We start from the raw sequence: 19,962 nt of genomic DNA on the forward strand, positions 1-19,962 counted from the left end.
CCCCAAACTGTTTCATTTTATTTAGTGTAAATTAAGTCGATGTATGTGTCTGGTAATTATATACATGTTTCTTTTTCTATTTAAAAACATAGCAATATAGATCTGATAAAAAAAATTCTATGCATTGCAAACAAACAAAAAATAAATCTCAAGTTTCTAGTCCGACAGGCAGTTAGTGGGTGTGTGTGGTTGCCATGACACTGAGGCGCATGGATGTATACATGTAAACCAATTTCTGCTGTACAGACCAGTTTCTAGAGAAAACTTGGAGTGGAAATACGTTGACGTAAGTGTATCACAAACAATGCCTGCGTAAAGATATTTTTTGAGAGTTCTGAAACAAAGCTAAATCTGCTTAAATTACTAATAATTCAGTGAGAGCTATGAATAAATGTGTATGTTGCAATATGTGTATAATTTTTCTTCCCAGACAGCAAAAGTATTTATTGTGGATTTTTCTGTTAAAATACAACTATAAATCAACCTAGCTATTTTTTTAGCATAAGTAAAAATACACATACATGAGATCCGCAGCTTTGCATTATCCTAGTGTGAAATTTTGGTTCTTAGTAGACTTTATGATGTTCTTTGTGTGCAAGAGGCCCTAGTGTTTGTTGGGGACCCTTTCTGCTGTGTTTCCTAGGCAACCACAAAACCAACAACGCCCCCCTTTAAACCACCTGCCTCCATTCTAGCTCAAATGCTCTGGATTCCAAAGAGTTATGTTAGTTTTTACACCTTAAGCATAAGTGATTTTTCTGTCTTTTTTAGAACAACCATGCAAAATGATGGATCTGGAGAAAACACTGATGAGCTGCTCTCTGCAGGTCAGAACAATTGATATTCCCATTCTTGCTTATACTGTATCTACTTTAGTACAAAATGCTATATATCTCTTTTTCTCTCAGATGTGGATGAGGGGGTTGATGTTTATGGGCTTATACCCGTGGCATTGTCCCATGACCACTGCGATGTACTACTGGATGCAATAGATGCACAGCTGAGTCATCTACAGGTCAAGCACTTATAGTTTGATGAAATATTGATAACCATGGTGTATTAATTTTGTCATAGTAATGGTAAAATTCAGGCCTGATTTTGTGTTTCCTCAATAGTTCCACAGCCAAAGCCAAATGCATGCCGGAAACTCCAAGAGATATGACTTTCCTTTCTCAGGTAAGCATAAACCATTTTTGTGCAAAATAATTACATCTTGTTTATTTATTATTTTGAAGTGCAGTTATTTTCCTAATACTTTCTAAATTCCAGGCTATCTAGATCGGAGTCAGTCTGTAAGTAAAGACACAGGCTTGGGAAGCACTGTTCCAACCAACGATAAAACACCATCCAACCCTGACTGGACTCCTTTAGGTAATCCATACAAAATTTAATCCCATAAAGACTTGAATATATAATCAAATCATACCCAAAACATTGTCCAAAATAACACAATTATGAATATTACGACTGGCTGCTATATACTACTACGTACATCATTGAAACATTTTGTTCTGAACAGTGACTCATTTTTTATACCTGCTTACACCAAGACAAACAAATATAAATATATATGAAAAAAGACAGCAGTATAATGCCATGTTAAAATCCATCATTATCATTTTCTCTTGCAAATATCAGGAGGCAAAGATGACCAAACAGAACACCAGACAATGGAGATTATGAAGGTTGGAGCCTCAGTTCCAGATGTGTGGCATCCTGAGGGAGATGGCAGCTTGAGCTCAGTGTCCAGGGTAGAGCAGTGTCGTTGGAGGCTGGAGAGGCTTCTTGGGAGAAGCGCTGAGATTAAAGGGATAGGAAACGAGGAGGATGAATTCACTATGGACAGCGTCTGCACTGAGGACTTCTCAACACGCTTCAGAGAGGAAATGCTGATCCTGCCAGCCTCAGGTACTCAGACTGAGCAAGAAGACGTAAATACTCATAATGATGGAAATGATGTAAACAAGCACTGAAACTTATAACTTCAACTATATTATATATAAATATATATCATTTGGAGGTTGAAGTTGTCATCCAGGTCTTTAGAAGCTGTTTTGAGGTGGTCCCACCTTCAGGGGATTTTCATCCTCCTGTCAACATACTCACTAGTCTTCCTTGGCCAGCCACAGCACTTTACATTCTGCATGGTTGTGGTCTCATGGTGCTTTGAAATAATTCTGTGGACGTTGTGACCATTCACATCCTGCACCTGAGCAATATCTAAAAGTGACCAGATTGACCAGATTTAGCCATTTCTACAATACTGTATCCTCCTTGGTTACAACTCTTTCCATCTGGCTGTTTTCACTAAAACCCACAAAATAACATGTAATAATATAGCTAATACTTGACACATAGTGATTTATTGAATTATAGACTGGCTCTTGGAATAATGAGTGCAAAGCTTGGTATGACCACTTGGCCAAAAATGACATCTGCGCAATTCGGTATGTTTCATCGCGTCATGTAAAATTGAAACGTGGAATGCGTACATTCGTTTTACACTCCAGGCACAACGTTACAACATGCAAACAAAATATTTATTAAATACTTACATTTGTATAAAGTGCAAAGAAACCAATTTTCTTAAGTCAGAAGTCTTTGGTGAATGAAAAGTTCAAAAGAACAGCATTTTATTTGAAATAGAAATCTTTTGCAAAACGTCTTTACTGTCACGTTTGATCAATTTTAATGTGTACTTGCTGGATATAAGTAGTAATTTCTTCTCTAGCCCCAGGTGCTCCCATTAACACTGCAGAACTCACTGAGGAACGATCGAAAAATCAATCACAGCATTTATCCAGAACACCAATAAAACACCTGGCAGGTACAGCTGTGCTGTGCTGTTTCTTTTTAGATTTTTTGCATATCTTCCTTGTGATCTACATTTAAATAAGAAGTTGTTTTAACAGAAAACTTTTAATATTCCACCTTGTCCTCTGACAGGAATGCCCATGCAGAGTTTTGATTCAGTCACCATAGACACTGATCTGGACACAGTGTGCTCAGAACAGGTTCGACAGCACCTGAAGTCTGCACTCAGCAACAGGACAGGTACAGGCACCATATTAACTTAAGTGTTTCAAAAGTCATGTGTTCTTTTCGTGTGCTGAATGCATGTGCAGTTTTATTGGTGCTATAAAGCTTTTTTATTTTGTATGTATGTCACAGTCACACACTTTGCAGAATATGCTGACAGAGTAAACTCTGACCAGGAATATAATCCAAAATATGGTATGTTATCTTACTTTACATTCCTTGTAAGCTACAACCTGGTGATTTTATTTTGAATTCACTCTTATCCATATTTTACACAGTGAAACCGCATTGTTTTGATGTGCAGTGATGCAATCTATCAATCTATTAAATCTTTAAAAATGTAAATTTTAAGTTATTTAGATATAGTAATTGGTCCATAACATATTAACATAACTGTATTTGAAAACGTTTTTCTGTTCTTATGTGTGCCACTATAGCCTTACATCTGAGCAAAGAAAATGGATTCTGTACAGGACAAACCATCCAAAACAATATCCAGTCCTTCAGGTACTTCTCAAAGTTTTAACAATTGCAGTTCAATTAGATGATCTTAGGAAGATCATCTTAGGTGTTTTGTGGTGGTGTTTAATTCATGCTACTCACTGGCACTCAGAAATGGAACTTTAGTGATCTGTGGGTAAAACCCTGCATTACTGCCATCTTTACATAGTTTCATTGGGAGTTTTTATGTGCCTTCCTGTCACTAAAGTTGCATTTGAATCATCTTTATGTGAAAAATACATTTAAAAAAAAAAGAACAGTACAACTGAACAGTAGAATAGCTTATGTTAATTTGAACCATTATGCAGATATTTCTAATTCAGACATCTCTGGGAGAAATCTGGGGATTAATTTATTACTGGGTTAATTGTCTACTACTGATAGAGCTATACTATTTATATATTTAAAGGGTTAGTTCACCCAAAAATTTAATTTCTGTCATTAATCACTCACCCTCATGTCGTTCCAAACCCGTAAGACTTATGTTCATCTTCAGAACACAAATTTTACATACTTCATACTCCATATACAGCATTTTAATTACCACTTTCAAGGCCCAGAAAGGTAGAAAAGACATTGTTAAAATAGTCCACGTGACTACATAGTAAATACAGTGCAGTGCTTCCGGGTTCTGCATCAGAACGCCGACTCATTATTGGCATTCGGACGTAGAACCCAAAAACGCTGCACTTTGTGTACTACGTCAATAACGTAGGAGACTGACAGAGAAGAAATTGTTGAATAAAGTCGTTATTTTTGTTTTGTTTTTGCGCACAAAAAGTATTCTCGTCGCTTCATAACATTAAAGCTGAACCACTGTAGTCACATGGACTATTTTAATGATGTCTTTACTATCTTTCTTGACCTTGAAAGTTGTAATTAAATTGCTGTCTATGGAGGGGTCAGAGAGCTCTCGGATTTCATCAAAAATATCTTAATTTGTGTTCCGAAGATGAACAAAGATCTTACGGGTGTGGAACGACATGAGGGTGAGTAATTAATGACAGAATTTTCATTTTTGGGTGAACTAACCCTTTAATATATATTCCACATTTATTATACATGACCGTTCCTTACTATTACTCTTTGTGTGTTGTAGCTCTGATGATGAGAGAACTGTTGAGGAGTCGAGCAGTGAAGGTGCTGTGTCTAAACTTTACTACAGAAGCAGGAGACATTCATCTGGCAAGAAGGGGAAGAGGAGGAGTTCATACCAGAGCAGAAGGAATGGCTTCCACATTGTGAGAGACCTCAGTGCATTCTTTAAACAATTAACATGCAATTATGTTTTTAGTTAGTAATGATGCAGAACGTTTTTTGATACTCTTCTCAGGTTTGTAGTATTTTTGTTTTCAGAGCACAGAAAGGGCTCGGGACAAGAGCAGAATAGATGGAGATCAACTCAAAGAGCTGAGGATGTCACTTACTCAGCTTCAACAACAAAAAACAGTATGAATACTATATGATCACTCTGTAATTCCCTTAATTATCTGTTTAAAATGTTACTAAGCTTATTTATTAACCAAAAGTGGTGTTATTTCCTTAGGCTACACTTCATACTCTGAAGAAGCTGAGAGAGGAAATGGATCAAGCTAAGAGAGAGCAGCTTTCTCTACAGCTCAGTGTGAGGGACAGCAGAGCACAGGCCCAGAACATCACGTATGGTCTACTCACAGGAACCTGCATCCCATTTGCTTTAATTGACACTTTTTTTCTTAAATTCCATAGTAATGATCCATATATACATGTAACAATTTTTTTTAAAAGCACTGTGTGTGTGTGTCTTAAAGGTATGAGCTACACAGACTGCAGGCCCAGAGGGAATTATGTTTGAAGGAGGTCAGGGTTCTGCAGGAACAACAGGTCACTCTAGATAAGAAAAGTCACATTAGCTCTTGTATATAAAATACCTATTAGTATAAAATGCCTGTTAGGATTTCATTAAACATCTGCATGGTTCTTTTTTGATTCAATGTAATTTGATAACATATAACAGATAACATATGCACTGTTTTCTATACCAGTCAATTTGCTGAATGAATATATTATAGATATGCTGCTTAACATTCATTGTGTTTTGATGTCTGTCCCTGTCAGTGTGTAAGCCGCAGTGTGTCTGTTTTGGAAAGAGAGGAGATGGACAGACTACTGGGTAATGCTAAATCTGACCTGTTCTCAGAACAGAGGCGTTTCAGACACACACTAGACTCTATTCAGGAGGTACTGTAGATCACTTACATGTGCTTATATATATATATGTAACGTGTACATTCTGTTATGTTCTGTTTTGGTTTAGTTTCATTGTGTTTTAGTTCTGTTTTCCCTGTTTGCCTGTTTAGTTTGACCTAGTTTCCTATGTTTCCGCTCCTTATTGATTGTCATAGTTACTGATTTAATTTTTTCTCTTTATTGATTCCCTTCACCTGTGTGCCATCTAGTTTCTTTTGTTTGCTCCGTGTATTTAAAGGGTTAGTTCACCCAGAAAATGAAATTTCTGTCATTAATACTTACCCTCATGTCGTTCTAAACCCGTAAGACCTTCGTTCATCTTCGGAACACAAATTAAAGTCCCCCTGTGGTGAAAATCAAGTTTTTAATGGTGTTCATTTGTATATCTTGTGTTTTTAACATGCTTTAAGACAAACCATGTGCAAATTCATAAGTCAACACCATTGCTGAGTATTTTCTCTTTAAAACTGCAGCGATCTTAAGACAGTCTCAAACCCGCGGTTTAAAATTGCTGGTGTTTCTGACGTCACAAACTACCTTGTAACCAATCACGTCAACGTGCCAGCAGATTTAGCATATCATTAACTGACCGCGCAAGGGAGTCTCAAAAGAAGGTTATCCCGGTATATTTTTCTGTTGATATAAAAAATCGTGTAGGTTTAGCAATATGACGGGTGTACGATGCATATTACTATGTTATGATGAACTATATGCCTTTCTCCACTGACGTTCTGAGTTGTTCAAAGCGTTTCTAAAGATACTGATTGTTAGAAGGCAGCTGTCTGACTCGTGAAGGGGAACATGGTTTGTGTAACATTAGCAACACATTATAAGCTGTTTGGTAACACAGTCAAGCAAAACGCTAATCATATTAATTACCATTATGCATCTGACGTTGTAAAAAGTGATACCATTGTGCAGCATTTACCTCAGTAAGTTGACCAAGTGGATCTTGTCTGAGCTTGTGTGAGTGGGTGGAGGTGGGGCTAATTATCATATTCATAGATCCGTGTATATTAAATGAGGCAAGGGTGTAGAGTTACATTTAAGCTATTTTATGGCATTAAGAATTTTTTTCAAAGGAAAAAAAACGTTTAAATATGTAATTTTGGTGATCAAAAATTAGTTTTAAGAGATAAAATTATTGAGTACAGGGGGACTTTAAGATATTTTTGATGGAATCCGAGAGGTTTCTGATCTCCCTATACACATCAATGTCATTCCAAATTTAACACTCTTATGTTCACAAGTAAAGGCACAATGACTGGGCATAATCTTTAGGAAACCAAATAAAAAGCACATTAATATGTTGCTTAATTTTATATTTCCAACAAAATACTCAAAAATATATATTGTGAATATTCACACAGCCTTTAATATGTACACCTTCTCATTGTCTCACTCAGAGGCTGGATGAGGTGAATCAGGAACTGGAGCAGAAGGAGGAGGACTGCAGGGCTCTCCAACAGAAATGCAGTGAGCTAGAGGAGCAGCTGGCTGATACGATCCGAGAAAAAGAACAAACAAAAGAGGTTCTCACTCTTGTTTTTTCTTCTTAATCTACAATAACCATGTTTTCAGTATCTGATACACAGATATATTGCAAACACTATCAATGTCAGTAACTGTATAATATGTGTGCAGTCTACCCAGAAAGACCTAGAGCAGCAAGTGAAGCGTTTTGGAGCAATGGAGCGAATTGTTGCCCAGAAGGAGCTTCTTTTGCAGGGTGCCGAAGAAGCAAAGGAAGCCCTTCTTCTGGAGCTCTGTTCACTGAGAGAGGAGCACAGCTTAAAGCTGAGAGAAATACAGACCAGGACAAAAAAGGATATGGTATGGAAGATATAGTCATATATTTTCAAACACTACCATTCAAAAGTTTGGGGTCAGTAAGATGTCAGTAAGATTATATTGATCAAAAGTGACAGTAAAAACTTTCACATTGTTACAATAGGTTTCTATTTCAAATAAATGCTTTTCTATTGAACTTTCTATTTTCTATTTCTATTAAAAAAAAAATAATAATAATAATAATATTTTTGTGGAAATCATGTTTAAGTAGCACAACTGTTTTCAACACTGATAATAATAATGATTTCTGAAGGATCATGCGAAGACTGGAGGAATGGCTGCTGAAAATTCAGCCTTCATCACAGGAATAAATTTCATTTTAAAATATAATAAAATAGAAGTTATTTTAAATTTCTAATAATATTTCACAAATTACTGTATTTACTGTATTTTTGTTTAAATAAATGCAGCCTTGTTGCACATGAGACTTTTTAAAAACATTAAACACTTTTGAATGTCAGTGTATATAAGCCTTCCACATAATATTTGAATTGAATGATCTAACATCATTGTAACAACATGGATATGCTGGTTCACCAGCTAGACCAGCATCAAATTATCACTAGTCAGCATAAACTAGTCTGAACGATATGTGCTTGTCTTTTCATTAGGGTAAAGTATTTTTTTTTTTGATTACATATGATTATTAATTTCTTCTCAGGAGGAAGAGATTGAACAACTGAAATTACAGTTAACCAAAAGCCACAAAGAGGAGCTTCAAAAGGTGAGATGATTTATTCACTGTAAGACTTATCACAGATTATTCAGACATAATGTGAAACCCTGAAACCCTGAGTTTGGTTGGAATGTGTGAATCCAGGTGCGTCAGCAGGCGGATGAGTTGAGATCAGCTGCTCTCAGTGAACAAGCTCAAACCCACAAACAGAGCCTGGACTCCTTACACAACTGCATCCAGGTCAGCTGTCATAGCGTGTGCCCTTTGTATCTCACAACACTGCAATTCAGTCTTATATACACATTCACCTCTCTCTCTCTCTTTCAGGTGAAAGATGAGGAGGTAAAGAGGCTAAAAGAGGCTCTAGAGCAACATGAAGAGAAGATGAGGAGGCAAGCAGAGGAACTCAGAAGACAAACTCAGGAAAAGGTTTCCTCCCTGTTATTCTGTTTTACAAAGCTGCGTCTCATTTCAGAGGCTGCGTCCTCTGGAGGTCACATTTGTAGGCTGCATACGTCATCAAGGATGTCTTATTTAAGAAAAGTAACCGTAATAAAATTGACTGTTATTTCTCGTGAGGTGTAAAATACTGTAATTTCTTTCTTACTTTGCAATCTAATGGTTATTTTTCTTAAATGAGACTGCCTCAATGACGTATGCGGCCTTCAAATGCGACTTCCGGAGGACGCTGCCTTCTAAATGAGACGCAGCTAATGACTCTGAAGTGCTGATGACAGATTTATCAAGGAAATTAACTTTGGCATTAACTTTGACGTGGTTCTCCGCTATTCAAATTCTTGTTCCCCCAAAAGAACCAGTGCATTTCTTGTCATCTGAACTAACAGATTCACAAGTCTGTGAAGCGAGAGGAAAGGAAGTGGGAGGAACAGCGAGAGAAGGCTCTGAAAGAGCAGCGTGGGACTCTGGAGCAGCAAATAGAGGAGGCAGTGAAGAGAGGGAGCGCAGAAGTAGAAAAAGAGAGAAGGAACGCACTGGCCTTACAGAGTAAAGTGATTGAGCTTCAGAGAGTAAGTAAAACATGCAAAATTTGAAAATGGGTAAATATATAATAATATGGGATTCTGGGTACACCGTTGATCTTTCTGGAGACATTGTGGGCTTCAATCAACGAAATGTTGATGAAGCAGGGTGCCCACCTGATGACCCCAATGACATACCTTACCCCCTTTGTTTTTTGTTGTTTTTTTTGTTTTTTTCACCACTCCATACCGACTGCTACTATCAAGAGTTTCCTACTAAAGGGATTGAAACATCTAGTTCTATTAGCTTTACTATATTGCCAAAAGTATTGGGACACCCCTCCTAATCATTGAAATTAGGTGTTCCAATCACTTCCATGGCCACAGGTGTATAAAATCAAGCACCTAGGCATGCAGACTGCTTCTACAAACATGCGTGGTACCGTGATAGGTTGCCACCTGTGCAATAAGTCCATTCGTGAAATGTCCTCACTACTAAATATTCCACGGTCAGCTGTTAGTGATATCATAACAAAGTTGAAGCAATTGGGAACAACAGCAACTCAGCCATGAAGTGGTAGGCCACGTAAAATCACAGAGTGGGGTCAGCGCGTGCTGAGGCGCACAGTGCGCAGAAGTCGCCAACTTCAATAGCTACAGACCTCCAAACTTCGTGTGGCCTTCAGATTAGCTCAAGAACAGTGCGTAGAGAGCTTCATGGAATGGGTTTCCATGGCCGAGCAGCTGCATCCAAGCCTTACATCACCAAGTGCAATGCAAAGCGTCGGATGCAGTGGTGTAAAGCACGCCGCCACTGGACTCTAGAGCAGTGGAGACGTGTTCTCTGGAGTGACGAATCACGCTTCTCTGTCTGGCAATCCGATGGACGAGTCTGGGTTTGGCGGTTGCCAGGAGAACGGTACTTGCCTGGCTGCATTGTGCCAAGTGTAAAGTTTGGTGGAGAAGGGATTATGGTGTGGGGTTGTTTTTCAGGGGTTGGGCTTGGCCCCTTAGTTCCAGTGAAAGAAACTCTTAATGCTTCAGTATACCAAGTCATTTTGGATAATTTCATGCTCCCACCTTTGTGGGAACAGTTTGGGGATGGCCCCTTCCTGTTCTAACATGACTGCGCACCAGTGCACAAAGCAAGGTCCATAAAGACATGGATGAGTGAGTTTGGTGTGGAGGAATTTGACTGGCCTGCACAGAGTCCTGACCTCAACCCAATAGAACACCTTTGGGATGAATTAGAGCGGAGACTGCGAGCCAGGCCTTCTCGTCCAACATCACTGCCTGACCTCACAAATGCACTTCTAGAAGAATGGTCCAAAATTCCCATGAACACACTCCTAAACCTTGTGGAAAGCCTTCCCAGAAGAGTTGAGGCTGTTATAGCTGCAAAGGGTGGGCCAACTCTATATTAAACCCTACGGATTAAGAATGGGATGTCATTAAAGTTCATGTGCATGTAAAGGCAGGCATCCCAAAACTTTTGCCAATATAGTGTATGTGTATATCTTACACATTACAATAATGAGAATTTGTGGAGAGATGCTTAACTGCCATGAGAGTAATTACACAATGCAAAAAACTCTGTGGTTATAAACAATCTTAATGTTAAATTAATCTCAAGTTTCTTTTGATTCTAGAGTGACTTGTGCAAATTTATCAAAGCTGTCCTCAGCCTTTTACTTACTGCTGGTTTCTTGTTACAGGAGGCAGAGAAGGAGGCGGTACGTCTGAAAAAAACTTTGCAGCGCTCTGAAAAGGAGCTTCAGGAGCTGAGGACAGCCGTCACCGAGAAAGACCAAAAACACCAGAGAAGAGCAGCCAGACACGAGCAGCAGAACAGACGCTGGGCGCAGGACATACACGTTGAGTGCGTATGCCTGCAGGAGTTGCTAAAACAAAATGGCCTGACTGTTGAAAACAAGCACTCGTCAGAGAGGTGCGCTCACTTGTGGTATATACAATTATATTATATACAGTGACACTGTATTGTATTTTATAAATGTGCATTTTTTTTCTGGTTCAGTCCTATAGTGAGTGAAACTCTTCAGACCCTGCAGTCCCTCACAAAGGCCCTACAACAGCTTATTAATGATCTAAAAAATGAGCTCAACTCACAGAGACGTGCTGCACTGCAACTCAGCCGAGAAAAGGTACAAGAAAAGTTACAAACAAAACACACTTCAACTCACAGCAACTCATCGGTTATGAGCAGACACTGCTTATGTGTTTCAGGAGCAAGAGCTAAATCTGCAGAAACAGCAGTTGACGCAGGAAAAGGAACGAGCACTGGCTGCTCTAAAAGAGAAACTCATACAGGTATACTGACACACACATACAATGTACGATTTATTATAAATTGCTTCAAAAGCATCTAAATGTAAAACTAACACTGAGCAAAATTTCTATAAATGTATTAAAATCTTGGTTTATGTCTTGTTTTGTTCATTGATGTGTGTAAACTTAAGGAGCACATTGAGGAAATGAGCAGCCTATCTCGAGCCCAGCTGCACATGAACAATGATGATACAGACAGACTGTGTGTCCATCTGCGCAGGCAGCTGCGGGCTAAAGATGATGAGCTCAGACAGGTGCAGAACAACATGGCACAGTGGAAAGACAAAACCACTACAAGACTCGCACACAAATTTGAGCTGGAGCTTAACGCAGAGTTGGAGAGGTGCGTCATACGAGCCTAGTGGATCTTGAGTGTTTTTGTCATTTACACGACACCATTTTCAACTAAAAATGAAAACTTTTTATGCGTTTTGGCCATTCATTTACACAACAATGGCATTTTGGGGGCCTGAAACCTCAAACTTTTGAAAACGGGTTTCAAATTGCATGTTTTTGAAAACGATACTATTAGTGTCTCTGTGTAAACTACAAAAACGCGAATTTGTGAAAACGGTGACGTCATGTGGATGCATATTACGTGTTCTGTCTATAGGTGCATAGTGTCACCAACTACTGGTCTGGCATGCATGATACAGTGTTTTTCGCAGATCCGTATGAACGGGGAACGTTTTGACAATGGTGTAATCTGTACGTGAAAAATGCAAAGGAAAAACTTTTCCATTTTTAGTACATCATTGTCTTGTAAGCGTGCCCTTAGTTAACTAATTTTCATGTACATTAAGTTGAATGATTAGGTCAGGATTTAAACAAAAAACTACCACAAGACAAACACATATTATACATATGTAGTAGAACAAGACTACATTTTTAAAACGGTTTTTTTCTTAAAGTTTTAGTTCACCCAAAAATGAAAATTTTGTCATTAATTACTCACCCTCGTGCCGTTTTACACCCGTAAGACCTTCGTTGATCTTCGGAACACAAATTAAGATATTTTTGTTTAAATCCGATGGCTCCGTGAGGCCTACATAGGGAGCAATGACATTTACTCTCTCAAGATCCATAAAAGTACTAAAAACATATTTAAATCAGTTCATGTGAGTACAGTGGTTCAATATTAATATTATAAAGCGACGAGAATATTTTTGGTGCGCCACAAAAAAAAACAAAATAACGACTTATTTAGTGATGGCCGATTTCAAAACACTGCTTCAGGAAGATTCGGAGCGTTATGAATCAGCGTGTCGAATCATGATTCGGATCGTGTGTCAAACCGCCAAACTGCTGAAATCACGTGATTTTGGCGCTCCGCACTGCGGATTCGACACGCTGATTCATTATGCTCTGAAGCTTCCTGAAGCAGTGTTTTGAAATCAGCCATCACTAAATAATTCGTTATTTTGTTTTGTTTTTTGGCGCACCAAAAATATTCTCATCGCTTTATAATATTAATATTGAACCACTGTACTCATATGAATTGATTTAAATATGTTTTAGTACCTTTATGGATTTTGAGAGAGGAAATGTCATTGCTCCCTATGTAGGCCTCACGGAGCCATCGGATTTAAACAAAAATTTTTTTTTTTTTTTTATTGAAACAACAGTAGGGGAATACAAAGACATTTGAATATATAAAACAATTAAATCAAAATTCTGTATCTTATATCACAAAACAGTCACGTTTCTATTACATTAAGTATCCTTTTCAACAGCTTAGATGTCTTAACAGCTTTTCGATTGTTCTGTATTGATGTTAGAGAGTCATAAAAAATCTTCAAATCAGTGGAAAATAGTCTACCATTTGGTACAGTCGATATACATTTTGCTTTATGTATATGATATTTCCCTAGTAGTATAAGAAGTTTAATTATATTATCCAATTCCAATAAACCAGTATCACAATCCATAAACAAGACCATTACATCAGTTATAGTGACAAACTTGTAAAACAAGTCAAAAAGAAACATAGAAACTTAGGACCAAAATAATTTGGTATAATTACAACTGAAGAATAAGTGTACAATTGTTTCTGTTTCTTCTTTACAAAAACTACATAATGGCGAAAACCCTTCTTTAAATTTACTAATAAAATTGTTACATGGATAGTATCTGTTTATTATTTTAAAGTGAGTTTCTTTGACTTTATTAGGAATTACAAATTTATTTATATCTGACCACAAATTCTGAAAAACAAGGGAGTGATAATCCTGTTTCCACTTCACCATTGCTTCAGGTGAAACACTTTTTTCTCTGGTTAATATTCTTCTAATATACATATTATTAAATTTTTTATCCCTAATGGAAAGGCCCTCAACAGTCAGAGCAGGAAGAGAACCAATTACAGGATTATACATCTTTTCGTTTTTTATAAGATAGAGTAGTTTCGAAGAGATACAATGAATGAGTTTTAAATATTCTTTAAAAGATACATTTGTCCCAAGATAATTAATAAAATCAGTATAATTATATAAGTCACCTGACTGATTTATCAAGTCTGTAGGATTTAAACAAAAATATCTCAATTTGCATTCCGAAGATTAACGAAGGTCTTACGGGTGTGGAACGGCATGAGGGTGAGTAATAAATGACAGAATTTTCATTTTTGGGTGAACTAACCCTTTAAGTCATGTCTCATTGCGCCTATAGCCAAATCCACTCCATAAATAAATGAATAAATTAATGACACCACTGTAGGTCATTAGCTACCATGACTTGGACAAAAATGACATTCATAACCTGTTGGATTGTCCACCATAACCTTTACTGTATAAAACAGGAGGGTTCCAAAGCCCAGAGCAGAGCAGCAGAAGAGACTGGAGAGACTGGAGAATGAGATGAGACATCTGACTGGGGTAAATGCCAGTAATTAGTATTATTAATATTATTTATATACTGTTATAGTATTTATTAATATTTTGAATTAGCTTTTATTTTTATATTTTCAGTTTTTTATTTTAGGTTTTAGTAAATGTGTGTGTTTTTGGTATTAGTTTAGCTCTAAACTAAGGTTTTTGTAATTTTCATACTTCAGTTTAAACAAATTTTATTTTAGTTAGTTGCCAAGTAAACATTTCTTATTTTCATCCAACATTTATGTTTTATTTTATTTAAATTTTTGTTTTTTAATTAACAAAAACTATTTTTTAATAATTTTTATTAATAGTTTTAATAATTAAAAAGCAATGTTGCTATCAGAATATCAACACGATCACTCATTTTTGAACAGATCCTTTGTGTTATATTGATTAAATATAAACCAAAAACATACTTGAATTTATCTTTATTGTAGAACACATGGGTAGTAAGTACATCTCTCTGATTCTCTGTCTCTCTGCAGCAGTGCCAAGACTACAACGAATCCCAGTTGACCTCTACTGCTCTTCAGGGTGGCACGGACTTCCAAAACTCCAGAGTCACCCAAGACCTGACCTCATATAAACTGCTGCGGCACCTCCAGAGTCGAATCCGCCAGCTCCAAGCAGAGAGCCAGACCGACTGCCCCAGCCCAGTGAAGTGGGACAGGGATCCCAGGGACTTGGGCGGCTCTTATTTGGACACGGTACATCAACTAATCTCAAATTATTATCATAGTTTAAAGTATATTGCAGTTTTATTTTAGTATTATTCATATACTATTATAGTTTTAATTCACATTTTGAATTAACTCATTTTAATTTTACTTTAATTTTTAGACATTTTATGTGCCTTTGTCCTTTCTTTTTTACTTTTTTTTTTTTTTTAATATTTCTAAATCATTTAAAAAAAAATTGTTTAAGATTTTTGTTTTAGTTCTATTTTTTTTTTTTTTTTTTTTTTTTTTTTAGTAATTTTAATAATTTAGAACTTTTTCCAAGACAACGTATCTAATTTTCATTGTTGTTTTTTTTTTATTTATTTTTTTTATTGTTTTTTAATTTTATTTACCAATAACAAGACTGGTATTTTGATGCTGTATGTGTGTGTATGTATTTATGTATGTGTATGAAATCAAATTTTATATTATTTTAACAAATTTTCAAATATTTGAAAGTATGTTTCAAAGCTTCTCGTTATCTTGACAGATCGCTCCAGCCCAGGAAAGCTATAAGACAGAGGATCACTTACCAGCAAAGACCATTTCCAGTTAACATTTACTTTCAACTTAATCCTAGAATTTGTCCATTAAATTGTTGATTTTATAGGGAAACCATGTATAAGAAAATTACTTAATACCACCTCTGTGGAGCTCATAAGCAATGTTCTTGGTCTGGATGGACAGAACTTAGCACTTTATTGTAGGTGAATGTTTAATTCAGGTGTGTTAAAGATCAAAGGATGAACTTTGACATGAAATGAACGGAATTCTCGGACTCAGAATTCTGCTTGAGTTTACTACGAAATAGTGAATAAATCTAGTATGTAGCTAACAGAATTTACAACTGGACATAACTATTACACTGTTACAAATAACTGTTTCACTTGTTATACTTTGCAGGATATGAATTTCTTTGTGATTTTTTATAGAACTAATTATTGTACTTGATCAACATTCCTGAAATCAGTGACAATTCATGATGTTGTACAAATGTTGTTTTCTGCATAAATAAAAAGTCACAAGCAAAGAATTATGTGTCAAACTGATTTTATTGAAATACAAGTCTGCCTTTGTCAGTGTGATACGGTCAATATTTACAAATTTTATATTTTGACATCTGCCAAAATGTATAAATCTCAAAAAGGTCAAATTAAACATTTAAACAACAATTTAGGCCAATGGTTAAACCAACTGCAAAATGGATTTCCAGCTTATTTTACTGTTGTTTAAGAATTACAGCCAGACTAATAAGTGCTATTTGTTCTTTACCTAGATAAACTGAGCCAGGTAATATGATCGACTGAAATCAATAGGTTGATTTTATATATGTATATCCATGCATCCCTTCGAATAATCATTTTTCTGTCTGTATAGAAGGTTAAACCGGCTGCTGTCTCTTCAAGAGCACATGACGATCCTTCCTCACTCAAACTAGAATTCCCTACATGAAATGCATCAATCATTACTTTCCATAACAACAGCATCTAGAAAAAACAATATGGACACCATGAATAACAAATTAAAAGGAGTCTCAAGTTTTGACCAGTTGGATGTCTGCTAAAAAGAAAATATTACATGTACTGTGGCAGATTTGAATCTGTACACAGACTACTAGTACACCGCAATAATACTAACTGCATAAAAGACAAAACTAAAATATTCTTGCATTGTTAACCAGTACATGTTTGAATGTGTACGGCGCAGAGCTATCGACAGCAAACAGAGTGAATATTAATTTGCAACTGTACTGCAGGAAAAAACAAAAATCACTGACCACATTCACTTAGGATACTTCTCATTTCATCTAGTGCAAATATGGTCCCACCTACAAAAAAAGTGCAGGTTGAAACAAACAAACAAAAAAAATATATGGCACAAGACAAATTTCATGAGAGCACTGTAAAGTGCTTGCTCTCTCCACCCCTTATAGCAATTCCTCATTTGCACTGATGAAGTTCAAAGCTTATTTCACACAAAGGGTCAGATAAAGTACTCATGGATTTTCCTCTATAACTCCATGTCTTCCTCTCCAGAGTTGAGGAGCGCAGGGCTGCTGAACAGGGGGCTGAAAGTCTGTTCATTGGTTGCTGTGACCTGGGGCTGGGATGGGGGGCTGCTGATAGATGGTACAGGGGTGGGAGTCTGTCTGTTCACTGCCAGCTGCTTGCGCTGCTGTCTTTGTAAAGAGTCCTTCAGCCTCTGGGTGAGAGGGTCCTCTGGGGGGCGCCACACCACCAGTTCCATACAAGAGCGGCCCCTGCAGAGGTGAGTGAAGAAGAGTGAGGTAAGTGCTGGATTCCTGTACAATGAGCTCAGTGCTGTTGGGGGAGACTGATGTTCTACTGCTGGTTTAAGAACATTTTTGCTTGGGGTTATTTTCAAAAAATTATCCATACAATTTCATATAATTTACTTTGACTTGTTTCAGTTATTCTTAATAACACTTCTGAAAAATATATTTTTTGAAACATTACTTATTTAGATGTTTTAAAAGAACTTTTTCAGAAGTGTTCAGTACACCAAAAATTCATAATTTAAATAAAATAATAATTATTTGAATTTACACTACCGTTCAAAAGTTTGGGGTCGTAAGATTTTGTTTTTGAAAGAAAACTCAAAAATACAGTAAAACTGTAATATAGTGGTTTTTGTATTTTAATAAATTTTGAAATATAATTTACTCCTGTGATGGCAAAGCTGAATGTTTAGTCTTAGTATCACATGATCCTTCAGAAATCATTCAAATATCCTGATTTGGTGCTCAGTAAACATATATTATTATTATCAATGCTGAAACAGTTGTGCTGCTTAATATTTTTGTAGAAACTGATACATTTTTCAGAAATCTAATAGTACGTTCAAAAAACAGCATTCACTTGAAATAGGTTTTTTGTAACATTATAAATGTCTTTACAGTCACTAATGCATCCTTGCTAAATCAAAGTACTAACTTCTTTTAAAAAAAAAAAAAAAAAAATGGTGGTTGCAGCTATGGAAACCTGAAAATAAAATACCCACACTGACTGCGCTACCATATGTGGTAGAATGTCATCAATCCCACGCTGCAGCCCCTCCCTTAGGCTGTCAGACATCACCAGCACTGGCCTGCGCTGAGCCGGTTCTACATCCAGCTCTTCTTCATCGCTATCATCCTCCAAGGTTATCCTGTAACACATACAATATATCAGGAAGACTGCCTATAAAAATCTACAATCTTTAAATAGAGAAAATCTAATTTCTGAACAATGACTCTGTAAACACAAGCAGAGACACAACTTTCACATGTACAGTTTGAAATCAAGTTAATGACCTCTTTATTTCTGTCTCACCTCTCTTCTATCTCCTGCAGTCTCCTCTGAGCGGCCTCTACCTCCATGCCTGAGCCTTCTGTGGGTACTCTGGGTAGTGGAGACGGAGCAGCATTGAAGGACAGACCCATCTCATCTGTCCTGGGTCCAGTCTGCAGTTGAACCGGGCTGGTCTCAGATGAAGAAGAACAGGTGGTAGAGTCCGCAGACCATCTGTGGCTCGCTTTAGGACTTGGATACTCACCTGCTCCTCCTTCTCCCATCAGTTTTCGCCGTTTGGGGCTGCAGCTTCTGTAGGGGAAAAAGATCATGAAAACTCCACCACCACATATAGCAAGTATCATGTATGAAAAATGTACTCACTCATCATCTGTCCTTCTCCTCTGTTTCCTCATGCATCTTCTTTCCCAGCTTCTAAGTTTAAACATGCAGATAAATAAGATGAGCGGCTGTCTTCATTTGATTGCATAAACAAGGACTGCATAAAAGCACAACAAGACACTTAATACTTACGTATTTGGCATAGATCCACCAGTCAGATGATGCAAGCCTCTGGTTGGCCTGCTGATTGTGACCGAATCAGGTTTACTGAACTGTGCATGGGGGGAAAACATGATGAACTCCAGCTCGCTGCTTCCTGAACTGGTGCTCTGCATCAGCCTCCAGGTGAGAACAAGCTAAAGACATCAGAATTAAATGACAACTGCAATCAAGCAGTGTGGATAGAAAATGAAGAATCTGGAAAACAGAAAAATGAATAACTCAGTAACTCTGGACTTCAGAGCAGGTTCTGTGCAGATGTTCTTATACCAAGGTATGAGTTATACTATGGGTATAGAAGGCAAACTCAAAGCTTTTACCTTAAACACACACACACATAAATATTTATATATATGGAAAATACACTGTTGAGCCAGTCCTAGTCGAATAATTAATGGCCATTGTTTTAATTAGAGAAAAAAAAAAAAAAAAAGAAGAAGAAAAAACATTTACAGTTAGTGAGCAAACTATTACTTAGTAAATTTGTTTTCCTTCACACCGTAGGCCATGACATTGAAAAGCGAATCTTTTATGCTCTGTATTAGTAAATATTTATTTCAGTTTTATCTGTAATTATCTAAAATAATTCACCTTGAAGAAATTTGGTGTCATTCTGGGTAAGAATAACTTGAATTGCTCGCTGACTGTAGCTTGAAACATCCAAGACATACGCCCCACAACATACACAACAACATCTCGTCAGTTCTTTCATTAGGAACACAAACACTTACCTTTCACACGCTCACAAAAGCGGGAAGCTAATTTTGTTTGAAATGTGGAAAAATGTCTAAAGACAGTTTACATGAGAAGTTGCAAACGCCTATATTTACGACGCTTTTCTGGAACAGCGCGTATGCCAGAGTGCATGGAACTTGTAGTCCATTGGTTTTGTAGTTC

The 19,962-nt window shown here is 36.9% G+C and overlaps 2 protein-coding genes across 4 annotated transcripts; one reads left to right on the forward strand and one right to left on the reverse strand.

The window, feature by feature from the left end:
• The first annotated feature begins 125 nt into the window (after positions 1 to 125).
• si:ch211-102c2.8 (trichohyalin) lies at positions 126 to 17,012 on the forward strand. Its single transcript, XM_051894338.1, has 28 exons — positions 126 to 286; positions 772 to 827; positions 909 to 1,015; positions 1,116 to 1,176; positions 1,270 to 1,371; positions 1,639 to 1,908; positions 2,732 to 2,827; positions 2,947 to 3,054; positions 3,172 to 3,234; positions 3,477 to 3,546; positions 4,640 to 4,781; positions 4,897 to 4,989; positions 5,087 to 5,199; positions 5,331 to 5,403; positions 5,638 to 5,760; positions 7,176 to 7,301; positions 7,414 to 7,602; positions 8,282 to 8,344; positions 8,441 to 8,536; positions 8,624 to 8,725; positions 9,142 to 9,324; positions 10,992 to 11,224; positions 11,312 to 11,438; positions 11,521 to 11,604; positions 11,754 to 11,965; positions 14,420 to 14,495; positions 14,981 to 15,202; positions 15,705 to 17,012. The coding sequence occupies exons 2-28, from the start codon at positions 779 to 781 to the stop codon at positions 15,768 to 15,770; spliced, it is 3,249 nt and encodes a 1,082-aa protein (XP_051750298.1). The 5' UTR covers positions 126 to 286; positions 772 to 778; the 3' UTR covers positions 15,771 to 17,012.
• Positions 16,248 to 19,958, reverse strand: ccdc117 (coiled-coil domain containing 117). 3 transcript variants are annotated; one of them, XM_051894351.1, is made up of 6 exons: positions 19,797 to 19,958; positions 19,039 to 19,263; positions 18,889 to 18,936; positions 18,547 to 18,816; positions 18,236 to 18,382; positions 16,248 to 17,474 (listed from the first exon to the last, which is right to left on the reverse strand). In XM_051894351.1, exons 2-6 carry the CDS (start codon positions 19,179 to 19,181, stop codon positions 17,225 to 17,227), a joined length of 858 nt encoding a protein of 285 aa, XP_051750311.1. In that variant the 5' UTR covers positions 19,182 to 19,263; positions 19,797 to 19,958; the 3' UTR covers positions 16,248 to 17,224. The 3 variants fall into 3 exon arrangements, with proteins under 3 accessions (XP_051750311.1, XP_051750309.1, XP_051750310.1); XM_051894349.1 differs by having other exon boundaries at positions 18,889 to 18,939; positions 19,797 to 19,957; XM_051894350.1 differs by having other exon boundaries at positions 18,889 to 18,939; positions 19,039 to 19,202; positions 19,797 to 19,940.
• Between the last annotated feature and the right edge of the window lie 4 nt (positions 19,959 to 19,962).

Source organism: Ctenopharyngodon idella, chromosome 5 (genome assembly GCF_019924925.1).
Source record: "Ctenopharyngodon idella isolate HZGC_01 chromosome 5, HZGC01, whole genome shotgun sequence".
NCBI lineage: Eukaryota > Metazoa > Chordata > Actinopteri > Cypriniformes > Xenocyprididae > Ctenopharyngodon > Ctenopharyngodon idella.

What these genes read in the sequence shown, in the direction of transcription:
- si:ch211-102c2.8 (XM_051894338.1), top strand. Translation starts at nt 779, where the DNA reads ATGCAAAATGATGGATCTGGAGAAAACACTGATGAGCTGCTCTCTGCA. An exon ending in CCCTGACTGGACTCCTTTAG is followed by an intron (nt 1,372 to 1,638) that starts GTAATCCATACA and finishes TGCAAATATCAG; the next exon opens with GAGGCAAAGATGACCAAACA. An exon ending in AGCTTCAACAACAAAAAACA is followed by an intron (nt 4,990 to 5,086) that starts GTATGAATACTA and finishes TTATTTCCTTAG; the next exon opens with GCTACACTTCATACTCTGAA.
- ccdc117 (XM_051894349.1), bottom strand. Translation starts at nt 19,181, where the DNA reads ATGCAGAGCACCAGTTCAGGAAGCAGCGAGCTGGAGTTCATCATGTTT. An exon ending in CTGCAGGAGATAGAAGAGAG is followed by an intron (nt 18,383 to 18,546) that starts GTGAGACAGAAA and finishes TATGTGTTACAG; the next exon opens with GATAACCTTGGAGGATGATA. An exon ending in CATATGGTAGCGCAGTCAGT is followed by an intron (nt 17,475 to 18,235) that starts GTGGGTATTTTA and finishes TCACCTCTGCAG; the next exon opens with GGGCCGCTCTTGTATGGAAC.